Source organism: Aethalodelphis obliquidens, unplaced genomic scaffold (assembly GCF_003676395.1).
Source record: "Aethalodelphis obliquidens isolate GAN/ISIS:26980383/991018 unplaced genomic scaffold, ASM367639v1 scaffold53, whole genome shotgun sequence".
NCBI lineage: Eukaryota > Metazoa > Chordata > Mammalia > Artiodactyla > Delphinidae > Aethalodelphis > Aethalodelphis obliquidens.
In genome coordinates this window covers 2,719,700-2,731,990 of record NW_020837997.1, presented here as the reverse complement: position 1 = coordinate 2,731,990, position 12,291 = coordinate 2,719,700, and the positions used below count along the sequence as shown (strand labels likewise).

The following is a 12,291-nucleotide window of genomic DNA, read 5'->3' as shown; positions in this document are numbered from 1 at the left end:
ATCTGGAAGCAGGAAGTGGACCTGGCTCCTTTTCTTTTCTTTTATGTATTTATTTATTTTTGGCTGTGTTGGGTCTTCGTTGCTGTGCGCAGGCTTTCTCTAGTTGCAGCGAGTGGGGGCTACTCTTCATTGTGGTGTGCGGGCTTCTCACTGCGGTGGCTTCTCTTGTTGTGGAGCGCGGGCTCTAGGCACGTGGGCTTCTGTAGATGTGGCGCACGGGCTTAGTTGCTCCGCGGCATGTGGGATCCTCCCTGACCAGAGATCGAACCCGTGTCCCCTGCATTGGCAGGTGGATTCCTAACCACTGGCCACTGGGGAAGTCCAACCCGGTCCCTTTTGCCCACCAAAAGGTGTTCGGGGAGAGTAGGTGCCCTAAAGACCCTTTTACCAAGGACTTAGGGGTCCCCTGCCCGCTCAATCCTGGCTGGGGGACCTTGGGCCAAATCACCTGCTCTCTTTGCCTCAGTTTCCCCACCTGTGAATCGGGCTCAGCATGGCTGAGGTGTTGGAGCACAGAGGGGCCACCCAGGCACTCCCCAACCCCCCCACCATTCAGAGGTCCAGTTTACCATGCACCTCCTTCCCCCATCTTTTCATGTTGCTCTCTGTGATTCCCCCCCGAGACGGGGCAGCACGACGTGGCAGGCACTGATGGCCACCAGTTGAGTCACCACTTCCTCCTGGCCCCTTGCCCAGGCTGACGCTTTCTGGGGGCTTTCCTGGCCTTACCCGAACATCAAAAACAAGGTTGGGGATGACTCCCGGGTTGGGCAAGCGAGGGCAGAAGCGCGTGTGGACAAGACTGCGTACACCTTGGCATGGGTTCAAATCCCACGTCCTATCCCCACCTGTAAAGAGGCCATAACCTCCTCAGAGTTGGGGGACTCCACACGTGAGCACCCCATAGACCCTCAAGCCATGGGCGCCCTGCGCTGGGATGAGCATGGTCATTGCTGTCGTACCTGTTTGGACAGGTGTCAGAGGGCATGTGGGTCTGTTAGTGGTTTCTGGGTTGCGTGTGCCCGAGTTTGCGGGCCCGTTTCTGTGTCTGCACTTGTGTGTGCATCATGGCTGGCCCTGTGTGTACAGCCCAGCGGGCTTAAGAGACAGACCCAGCCCCTTGCTGAGAAAAAGGTGCATCTGGTGGTGCAGGGAACTCCCTGGACAAAGGTGGGAGGGCTGGGAGATTCCTGGTATGGGGGAGAGGGCGTGGGAAACAGCAGCGGGGGCGGCAGGGTCAGAAGGAGGCAGAGGCTGGGGTAGATCAGGCAGGCTGAGGGGTTGGGGAGCCGTGTGTATGAGCCTGGGAGGCTCTGGCTCTCTTCAATTCTAAAATAGTCACCAAGCGCCTACTGCGTGTGCCCAGTGCTGCGGATATAGTGGGGCCCTGGGGTAATAGACACGTAAATCAAACATGTAAGTATGGGACTTCCCTGCTGGTTCAGTGGTTAAGACTCCACAAGCTTCCACTGCAGGGGGCACGGGTTTGATCCCTGGTCGGGGAACTAAGATCCAACTGAGGAGACTCTCTGATCTAGGGACAGGGAGGTCCACAAGGGAGACGTCCTGGGGAGAGGAGCTCCAGGTGGAAGGCTCAGCAGGTGCAAAGTTCCTGAGGTGGGGATGAGCTGGCCGAGGGTCCCATTCAGGAAGATCTAAGCCCAGAGAAAGGAGGGGATGCGGCAGGCGGCAGCGCTGGTGGGGAGCAGGGTCACCGGGACTGGCTGTCCTGTAACTGGAGCCAGGCAGGAACACATCTGCCCGCCCGCACGCCCTGCCCCAGCGCTCCCTGCTCAGGACAGAATGTGCTGGGAGGAGAGGCTGGTGGTGGCTGAGCCTGGTGGCTGGAGCAGGGCGGCTGGAGGATTCCTGAACAGCAGCCCGGCTGGGCTTGTTGCCAGTGAGGGTAGAAAACAAGCAGCAGGCGCCCTGCCTGCCTGTCACCCCATGCCCCAGGCTTGGCCCGGCCAGGGCAGGAGACAGAGACGGTGAAAGAGTCAGAGACTGAGAGAGATGGAGAGATGGTGACCAAGAGAGATGGTGAGCGAGACACACAGAGATGCAGAGATGGTATGTCAGAGACAGGAGGAGATAGAGGATACGAGAGAGACAATGACAGAGAAACAGCCAAAGAGACAGTGAGAGAGCAACGTGAGGCGGAGATGGGGGAGGCAAAGATGGTGAGACAGAAAGACAGTAGTGAGAGACAGAGAACTGGCATTGACTCTGAACGGGTGACAGGTCTGATTCTAGGGGGTCCTGGGAAAAAGCGTGAGGCAGTGACACTCCCACCCCCATCAGAGTCTTTGTTCACACCAGAGTAGATGGGAAGTCCCTTCCAGTCACTCATACGTGCTGTGTGCTGGGTCCAGGGACACAGCCCTGACCCAGCCCCACCCTCAAGGTCTCAGACAAACAAGTGAATATCTAAATACGAATTTCAGAGACTGATGAAGGCTATGAAAACAATAGGACAGCGGGATAGGGGAGGGAGTGATGAGGGGTGGTGACTTTAGGTTGGGGTATCCCTGACAAGATAAGGCTGGTGGGTAAAGAGGAGCCAGCTATAGGGAAGAGCCTTTCAGCAGAGGGAACCGCATGTGCGAAGGCCCTGAGGTGGGAACCAGCTTGGGGTGTTTGAGTAGCAGCCAGGGATGGAGGGGGAGCTGGAGGGAGAGGTGGGTGGGTGGTCTTAGGGGACCAAGGAGGGGAGGGATTTTATCTTAGAAGAACATTTGGCCACCCTTCTCTACACTCTGTGGGCCCCTCTCTATGTTCAGGGAGTTCCCCAAATTCTGGGCTGCCTGGGCCAGCTCCATCCTGGTGGTCATTTATCTGAACCAGAAAAATCTGCCTCCTTTAGGGATCAGGTTCCAGACAGTTGCAGACGCAGGAGTCCTGGGGTCATGAGGTGGCTTGTCCTCCCAAGCCCCCTGGGGGAACCTTTCATAGAACTGTACCCACACCCGCTAATGCAGTAAACACCTAAGACTCTTCTCAGTTTGGGAACATGGATCTGGAAACTGGGATCTGTGTCTCCCACAATCCAGCTGAGGGGAAACTCAGCCCCTCCTGAGGCTGCCGTCTTGGATCTGGGTGACTGTGTTAAGGGAACATCTCCTCTCTGCTGCCAGGCCCCAAGGAACCCCAAGTCTGACAAGCTCCAAGCTTGATGGCAGACCAGCGGCCCAGGGTGGATGGAACTAGGAGGGCTGGGTGAACCCCACGACTAGGAATCACTGGGAATCAGCGCCCAAATTTAGACTGGTGGAGAGGAGGTGCTCCAGAGTCTCAGATGGAGAAACTGAGGCTCAGAAACAAGTGACCGGCCCCTCATCACACAGAGAGCAAAGCCCGACCCCAGAGCTCCCAGTGTCCACCCCTTGTCTCTGCCCGGCAGCCCCGCCCATGGCCACTCTGGGCTGCTAGTTAATTTTCACTACCTTGGGCAGGCTGGTGGGCACAGCCAGGGCTCTCAGAGGGTGGTCTAATTGGGCCCTGCCCATATGGGGTGTGGCCTAGGGTCTGGGGTGGAGCCCAGGCTGTCAGGGAGTGTCACGTGGGTGTCACATGGCCTGTAGGGTATGGATTCCAGAGTTCCAGGGGCAGTTTTTTGTTGTTGTTGTTTTCTTGCGGTACGCGGGCCTCTCACTGTTGTGGCCCCTCCCGTTGCGGAGCACAGGCTCCGGATGCGCAGGCTCAGCGGCCATGGCTCACGGGCCCAGCCGCCCCGCGGCACGCGGGATCCTCCCGGACCGGGACACGAACCCTGCGTCCCCTGCATCGGCAGGCGGACTCTCAACCACTGCGCCACCAGGGAAGCCCCAGGGGCAGTTTTGAGTGGCAGCTCCATCAGTCCTTACTGTGAGACCCTGGGCGAGTTACCTCATTCCGTTAGACTCACTTTCCCCACCTGCAACTCCAGAAAAATGACAACCTCCACACCGCTAGGGCTGCCTTAAAGTGCTGTGAGTATTCAAACCAACCCTCGTACAAGCACGACCACAGCAGCGTGAGCCACAACCACTAGGAGGTGGGAACGACCCAAATGTCCATCAACAGGGTGTGAGTGGATAAATAAAATGTCGTTCGTCTACACAATGGAATATCATTTGGCCATAAAAGGACTGAAGCACTGCGTCATGCTGCAACAAAAGGGGTTGAACCTCCAAATATGCTAAGCGAAAGAAGCCAGACGCAAAAGGCCGCGTATCCTGTGATGCCATCTACACGAAATGTCCAGAACGGGCAAATCCAGCGACAGAAAGCCGATTAGTGGCTGCCTGGCGCTAAGGGAGGGGGAATAGGGGCTGCTCATGGGGACAGGATCTCCTTAGCAGCTGATGACAATGTTCTAGAACTAGCTAGGGGTGATGGTGGCCCGACACTGGAAAGGGATGCCAAGGAATTGTACACTTTCCAATGGTGTATGAATTGAACCACAGTAAGAGCAAAACCAGCCCAGACTGCAGAGATAGGCAGGTTCCTCCTGCCTTTGGCACCCCTCTGCCCCCTCATCTCCATTCTGTGGGGACAGATGAGGCCTCTGCCTGCCCTCCACCGTCCACGGTCCCAGCCTCTGCTACTGCACGAGGTGAACGCATCCGGCGCCAGCCCGAGCTGTCTCCCTATGTGTCCCTGGGTCTCACCTTCACCTTCTGGACAATGGGCCCCTCAACCCTCCTCAGCCTGGAATTCCATCTGAGATCCAGACTCAGGATGGTGGACGAAGCCACCCCAGGTTCCTTGGCACCTGAGGGCAATAAACCACTAAGCACAGTCTCTTCCTCCGTGCTTTTATTTTTAAAAAATAATTGTACAAAAGAGAACGATTTAAGGCTTAACGGAAATGCAGAGTCCCAGGCGAGGGTCCTGCCTCAGCCTGGGCTGGGACTCTGCACTTGGGGGCTTGTCCAGCTGCCCCATTATGTTTTGTCCCTCCAGGACACAGGGGGTGCCCAGAAGAAGCACACTGGCCCTGCTGTGTCACCCCAGGCTGACCTCTGTCCCCGCAGCCTGGTTTAATGCTCTGCTGTCCCCGTCTTGAAATTCTGAATTCTTGAACAAGGGGCCCCACATCTTCATTTTGCAAGTGATGGAGCTGGTCTTGTCTGTCCCACTCCGAACCTGGGTTTCTCGGGCCATACAATACCCAGACAGCTCTCACGTCCTGGAGTGTGTGGAGGGGCCCCCAGGAAGCCTAGCCTGGGCCAGGAATCTCTGGCTTTCAAAGGTTTCAAAGGCTGGAGTCGCTGCCCTTGTTGCCCTGTTGCCCCACACAGCTCTGATAACCTGCTTCCCTGAATGCCTCATTCCTGGGCCCTCTCGCCTGCCGGACCTTGCAGTGTGGCCTCAACAGAGGCACTTGCTCTCTGAGCCCCAGTTCTAAGATGAAGGGGGCGGTCTCCACACATCACTCGGCTCTGACCTTCTTCGACTTTTCCTTCCCCTTGCTTGCCTGCCCTCTGAGCTCTTATTCATGCACCAAAGCCTCAGCTAAAATGCTCTTTCCTCCAGGAAGCCTTCCTGCTCCCCCTTTGGACTCTCCCAGCTCTTGGTCCCTTCCTCTGGTCCTGTGGGCCTGGAAGTATTTATGTCTGGCTCTGTCTCTCCCAGACTGGAGACTTCTGGGGGACCACAGGCTGGCAAAGACAGGTTGAACAGTCTCTCAGATCTTATGGTGGGCATTTGATACCTTATGAGAACCAGTCCAGAGATGTCAGACTCCAGACTGGCTCTTCCTCTGCTCTGTGTGATGCTGGAATGGCCCTGCCCCATTCTGAGACTCGGTTTCCCCAACTTCAGTGCAGTCAGGCTGGTCTGTTCTTGACCCAGCCACTCCTCACTCATGTCCACGCTGATGGAAGCATGTGTACAACCTCATCCCTTGAAGTTTCCACTTGCCACTCAGCAGGTCATGCAGCGGGGCCTCAAGGCCTCTGAGGGTGGGTTTGGATCCTCCTGCGGGGGGGGGTGGGGAGGAAACGATCCCATCAAGTCTCAGGAGGCCCTGGAGGCTCAGAAACACCCCTCCCCACCCTCCTCATCTCCACTCCCACACTTGGCCCGGGGGTGACACCCAGGAACAGACTAAGGTGCAAGGCGGGTTCAGGCCCTCGCACCTGTATGGGGATGTATAGGAGTTCCATCATTACTTAAAACTCATCTGTGGCTCTCTACCCTCATCTTGGCTCCCAGGGCCTGGAGAGCCACAGGGGCTTCTTGAACCCCCCAAGCTCACCTCAGAGTACAGGGGTGGTGGGCGGTAGCGGAACTCCTGGATGTAGGCAAAGAAGGGGCCTTCAGCACCCATGTCAGGGTCCTGCAGTAGTCGGAAGGGGCTCTGCTCCACGGCCGCCACCTCCTCATCGGCCACCACATCCGAGTACTCGGGAGGTGCTGGAATCGACAGACAGGGTGGTGAGGCTGGTAGAGGAGGCGGGCAGCCCCAGAATTGGGGACAATGGCTGGGAGCTGGCTTGTGCCAGTTCCGGGGCTGCTGAGCTGTGTGCCCTTGGATTGGGATCCTGGGGGAATTCATACTCCCAACATGACTGTTACTGAGCACTTTTACAGATGGGGGCATCGAGGCTGGGGGAGGGAGAGTCAGCCGGGCACCTGCCTCTCTGCCCACCCATGCCCCTCACAGCAGGATGGAGAGCTCACCTTCAGGTCGCTCTGGCAGGACGCCCAGTCCCCAGTCCAGCAGGAAGCTGGCATGGCTGCCCACGCTGGACGAGCGGCTGCCGAAAGGATGCAGAGGAATGGTGCCGATGACCAGCGGCAGCTCCAGGAGCAGCTTGGATGAGCCCGGGATGTCCACGCAGACCTGGAGGAAGGAGCCGTGATAGAGGGTGCCCAGGCAGCCTCGGCCACACACTCCTTCTATGGCAGGAGGTCTTGGTGGGGGGCGGGGGGAACCCCAGCCTGGAGGACAGAGTAGACGCAGCCACCCCAGCCCCCGAGGATACTCTACCTTGAGGGTGTAGTCCACATGTAGCACGCGGCAGTGCAGAATAGAAGGACCCACAGGAGGGATCCGCAGCGCCCGGCCCTGCCACAGTGCCCGCCGCCCAGGGCCCACAGGCTCCCCTGAGAGACTAGCCACCACTGCTCGTTTCTGTTTGCGGGCACCTCGCGCCATGAAGGTCTGTGTCTGGACCACGGCCGCCCGTGGCAGTACTGGGCGCGTGGAGCCGTTGTCGATCTCGGCAAAGACGGGGATCACCTCACCTGTAGGGTGGGACAGCAGGGCCTCAGTTTCCCCACCTGCAACCCTGACACGGACCTTCTTCCCAATCCAGCCCCTCCCACCTGCTACCTGGTGTGTAGCCCTTGCGGTCGATCTTGGCTGAGAGAGAGACAAGGCCACGGTTACTGTACCAGGATCGGGCGATCTTCTCCCGAGCTCCCGCTTGAGGGGCCTTGTGGGGTGGAGGGAAAGGACATAACATGCATCCCATTGTGCCAACCACAGACCCCCTGAAGCCTCTAAACCACCCTCAGCTGAAGGAGGATTTGGGGCAGGGCCTAGTATCCTGATTTCCTTTTAACAATCTAGAAACTATTTGTAAAATGGATCCAGGAATATGACTCATCTCGTTAAACTGAAAACGAAGTGAACAAGCCAAGCACTTAGTGCGTAATGAGCGCTTAGTAAGCCATTATTATTGCAAGCTCTGACTGAGTCCCGTTTCATGGAGGAGGCACAGGAGGCTCAGAGAAGGTGAGACACTCAGCCAGAAACACACAGCCAACTGGTGCTCCTGGGACTTGCACCTGGCTCCACTGGACTCCACAGGCATTCCCATGCCTACCTCCCCCACTGCCTCCCTCCCTGCCAGGGCTCAGCTGTGACCCCCACTTTGAGAAGGGAGTGAGGAGCCAGTCACCAAATAGCCAGGATCCTGCCTGTGATGCTCCCATCCTACCTTCCCCAAGGGCAGCAACTCACCAGCAGAGCTGGTGTGTTGATGTCCACAGGCTCGATAACAGTAAACACTTTCCTTGCCCGGCGGGCAGGGACCCAGGGCCGGTGCAGGGTGGCTTTGATGCAGTATCGGACACTGCCGTGTTTGCCTTCAAATGAAGTCACTAGCGTCCTGGGGGTGGAGGGAAGGGGCTTCAGTGGGTGAGATCCACAGACTCCCGGGTGGGAGATTCCCAAAGACTTACGGGGATGAGAGACACGAGGCACTCCTGGGCACCCCCCCCCCGGGAGACAATCTTGCGGCTCGGGGGTCCCCAGATACCGAGCAGTGGAGTCCCAAACCTGGAAGGGGCTGCAGACTTAGGGACTCCCCTGCAATCCTCCACCCCATTTGACTTACGGTGGCAGCTGGAAGCTGAATGGGAACTCATGGCGTCCAGGAGGCAGCGTTGTGATCCCTCCGGTGTCTGCAGGTAGGAGCAAGAAGGGGAGGCTCAGTGGCTGTGAGGGGCTCCCGGAGCGCGCAGCACGCGCCGTGCAGGGGTCCCCAGGTGGTACCTGGCGCGAGTAGTGTGGCATGGTGGCTCACAACCTCCACGCGCTCGCTGTAGCTCTGCGTGTACGCGGTGCTCGAGCCCGCGCTGCGCGACTCGGTCCAGTGTACGTGGGCGCGACCCCGCGCGCGCAGCTTCAGGGCACCCACGCGCGCCGGGCCCGCCAGCTCCAGCAGCACCCGGCCGGCCACCGCCTGGCCGCCGCTGAACACGGGCTCGGCGCCTGCGTTCGCACCATCCAGTTGCACCACGAAGGCCTTCACCTTGTCGAACAGCATCGCGGCTGGGATACGAACTCGCGGCGCGCGGTCCCTGGCTTCGAACCCGCGACGCGGAGGCGCGAGATGCGGACGCTGCAGCCTGAGAACGCAAACCCACCACGCGCGCGCAGGCGCACTCGCTGATCGAGCCAGAAACTCCTCACTGCCTGCGCCGGCGCCGCATTTATACGGCAGGGAGGGGCGGAGCGAGACGCAGGTCCCGCCCCCGGAGAGGAATACACCAATGGCGCGGCGAAAGGCGTGGCCCTGCCCACGCGTGGAGCAAAATAACAAACGCCCCGGCTCGCGACCCGCTGCCCTCTACCCTAGTGGACCCTGGTGTGAGGCTGAAGCACTGCGGGACAGAGCAAGTATCTCAGACTCCGGGGGTCAAGAGGAAGAACTGAGGCCTGGAGGACTCGGGCCTGAGGTCACCCAGCAAGATCATACTGCCGTCGGTTTAATCATCAACCGGCCGCCAATTGCAGACGTGACTCGATGCACGTCCAGCCCTATCTGGAGGGGTGTGTTAACAGCCAGGCCCCAATCGAGGCCCTGAAAGCCTAGGACTAACTACCTCGGGCCTCAGTCTCCCCCGCTCTGTGCAATGGGGGAGGGAGGAAGAAGTGGATGGGGCCTCCCTCCACTCGGGCGCCTACTGCCCCCTCCTCTGATTTGAAACCCGCTCAGCTGGCTGACCCGGGCTAGTGACAACCACTTAGAACCTGAGTTTCCACGTTTGTAGAGCCAGAAGAAAATCATTCCCGACCTCAGAGGGTTGTGCATGAATCACGGTGTAGCCCCTACTCGACCCCTCCCAGAGCCTCTCTCCCGAGTCATCAGCCCGCTCTTGACACACTGCCACTCGGCTGCGCCTCAGCGCTTTGGCCGCGACGTTCCTTTCCAAACTTTCAGCACCTGACCTCCCTCCTCCGCCTCCGCAAACTCCTACTTGTCCTCTAGGCCTAGCTCTTCCCCTCACAGACAGAGCCGAGTACCGGGGAAGCTCACGGAATCCCCTGATTCAAGGCTGCGGTGTGCCTTTGGGGCGGTAACCCGTCTCTGGACCTCAGTCTCCTCGGAGAAGAACCACATACACGGTTTCCTAGTTGGGAGCTCACTGATCGCGATTTGCGGAGCGCCTGCGCCCTCTGGTGACAGAGGGATGCACTGCTGCTTGAACCCACCCCCTAGTTTGGCCATCCCCTTTGAGTCTGGCTCAGGCCACACCGGGACCCCCTGAGGCCAAGGCACACCCAGCGGGCCGGCGGCCATAAACGGACACAACCAATCAGTGATAGGGGTAAGGGCAGGCCGGAAGAGAGGGGTAGAGGCTGTCCACTCAGTGATCACCCTGGGAGGGGGGGTACCCGGAGGAGGGGGCTCTGGGGCTGAAATAAGGGGCCGGGACCTTCTCCCAGGGCCAAATAGAGCCTAGAAAGAGGACAAGAGGCTATAAGCCCAGGAGGAGGTGGGGAATGGAGTGACCCTGGGGGGATGGGAAGGCTCTTTCTTTTCGGTTTTTTGTTTTGTTTTTTCTTTTGGCCAAACCAAACTCAGCTCGAGGGATCTTAGTTCCCCAACCAGGATGGAACCCGCGCCCCCTGCAGTGGAAGCCCAGAGTCTTAACCACTGGACGGCCAGGGTAGTCCCAGGAAGGCTCATTCTGAGCCAGTGCCCTCAGTCCGCTTCACAGATGGGTCCCCAGAGGCCCAGAGAGGGGCAGGGCCTCACTAGAGGTCACACAGCAACTCCACAAGCTTCACCCCTCCAGTATCTTAAGGAAGCTACCAGTGAGTGGGACCAGGAGGACTGTAGGGTGAGACCAGCCCCAATTTCCCTCGAGTCACAGGGAAAGGGAAATAACTACAGGGCCCCTTCCTGCCTCACCCCTTGCCGGCTATGCCTCGGTTTCCACAGCTGCTCAGGCAAGAGTCCCCACACCTGGGGGCCGTTGGGACAAGTTTGCAAGCCTGTAGGCAAAGCATCTAGTGTGTGCACTGATGGAAAAAAAGGGGGCTGCGGGTGGGGAGCCAGGTTCGAGCTGCTTCCTGCTTCCGCCCATCTTGCAGATGGGTATGGTGAGGTCTGCCTTCCCCAAGAGGAGGTGGCCAGGGCAGCCCAGAGAGGCCAACACCCTCCTCAGCCACATAGCACGGTGCTGGGGCACAGACTTACTCTTTCTGTTGGCCCTGTTCTGCTCCCGACTGGCTGTATGGCCTGAGGGTGGGGGACTGAGGTTCAGAGCAAGGTAGGGACATGCCCAACACCTAAGACTCCCAGCCTGATGTGACCCCACCCCAAGTCTTCTCCCTGCCTGGGATGCAGTCCCACCCGCTCACCTGCAAACACCACCAGAACCCCCAACCCAGCGAACAACCCTTCCTGTAAAAACTGGTAAGGGGCACTGGCAGGGCGTGAGACAGAGGCCTTCTCTGGGAATCAGAGACACCAGGCCTGGGGCTAACGTGGCATCCTAGGGTCCAGAGAGGAGGAACTCCCAGTTCCACCAAGGGATTCCCCCAGACTCCATATGGAGGGGTCTCCCCCACAGCATAGCCTCTAGGTCGAGGGCGTCCCGGCTCTGGAGGCCGGGGGGGGGGGGGCGCGCCCAGACCCTAGGAGGAGTTCCTGGAAAAGAGGGTTTTGGAGGGGGGTAAGTAGGTGGGTGTCCCACCCTGTAGGAGGGTCCACAACCTGAGGAGGAGGTCTCCACATCTTGAGAAGGGTCACCCGACCACACAGCCTCTAAGTTGAAAGGCTGGCTTTGGAGAGGGGCGCCCAGACCTGGGTAGAGGGTCCCGGGGGATCCTGGCTCGGGGTGGGGGGGATGAGCGGCTCACCTAGGAGCAGCAGCTGCCGCCGCCGCAGGTATGTCTCGGCGGCCGCGTAGTCGCTGGACACCGCATTTACACCCACGCTTCGGCCCTCGAGCCAGTGGGTGACCGCCCCGCCGTGCGCCGCCACCTCGAGAGCTGTCACCCGCAGCGGTGACGCTGCCTCTAGCAGCACCCGGCCGCACAGGCGCTCCCCGCCGCGGTACGCGCCGCACGGGTCCCGCGCCAGCTCCAGCGCGAAGCTGCGCACGCCCCCCGGGCGCATGGCTCGGGCCGGGGCGCACGGCTGGGCTGCCGCACCCGGCGCGGGCCCGCCGGGCACCCGGCGACCAGGCGCACAGCTGGGGCGCGTCTGCAGACCTCCCTGGTCTCAGCGTTGGTCTTCGCCGCACCGGGCGCCCCCCGATCGTTCTCTTGCTTCTGCGAACTTTGTGCGGGCGCCGCCGTACCCGGCCGGCGCGTAGTTGGCGGACTTCCTGGTCCTCCGCGTCGGCCCCCGTGACGCGCTCGGGCCTCCGGGGACGTGCCGCCCGCGTGTCCGTGCGGCTGACTTTGCTACCCCCAGGGCGGGGCGGGCCCTGTTTTTTTGAGTCAGAGGCGGGCGGGGGCGGCTGTGGCTGGCGCGGAGCGGAGGCAGCCACCGGGCTCTGTGTTGTGGACTCATTCGTCCCCTACACGGCACCTTTGGACCGGGCGCCGCCCCAGCCTCC

At 59.9% G+C, this 12,291-nt stretch overlaps 1 protein-coding gene across 6 annotated transcripts; it reads right to left on the bottom strand.

Annotated features, from left to right (window-relative positions):
- Positions 1–4,779: 4,779 nt before the first annotated feature.
- ARRDC2 (arrestin domain containing 2) lies at positions 4,780–12,207 on the bottom strand. 6 transcript variants are annotated; one of them, XM_027084674.1, is made up of 9 exons: positions 11,588–12,204; positions 8,489–8,844; positions 8,331–8,397; positions 7,955–8,102; positions 7,322–7,424; positions 6,977–7,233; positions 6,667–6,829; positions 6,242–6,399; positions 4,780–5,961 (listed from the first exon to the last, which is right to left on the bottom strand). In XM_027084674.1, exons 2-9 carry the CDS (start codon positions 8,760–8,762, stop codon positions 5,908–5,910), a joined length of 1,224 nt encoding a protein of 407 aa, XP_026940475.1. In that variant the 5' UTR covers positions 8,763–8,844; positions 11,588–12,204; the 3' UTR covers positions 4,780–5,907. The 6 variants fall into 6 exon arrangements, with proteins under 6 accessions (XP_026940475.1, XP_026940473.1, XP_026940478.1 ...); XM_027084672.1 differs by having other exon boundaries at positions 6,667–7,233; positions 11,588–12,207; XM_027084677.1 differs by lacking the exon at positions 8,489–8,844 and having other exon boundaries at positions 11,588–11,966.
- Positions 12,208–12,291: the final 84 nt, after the last annotated feature.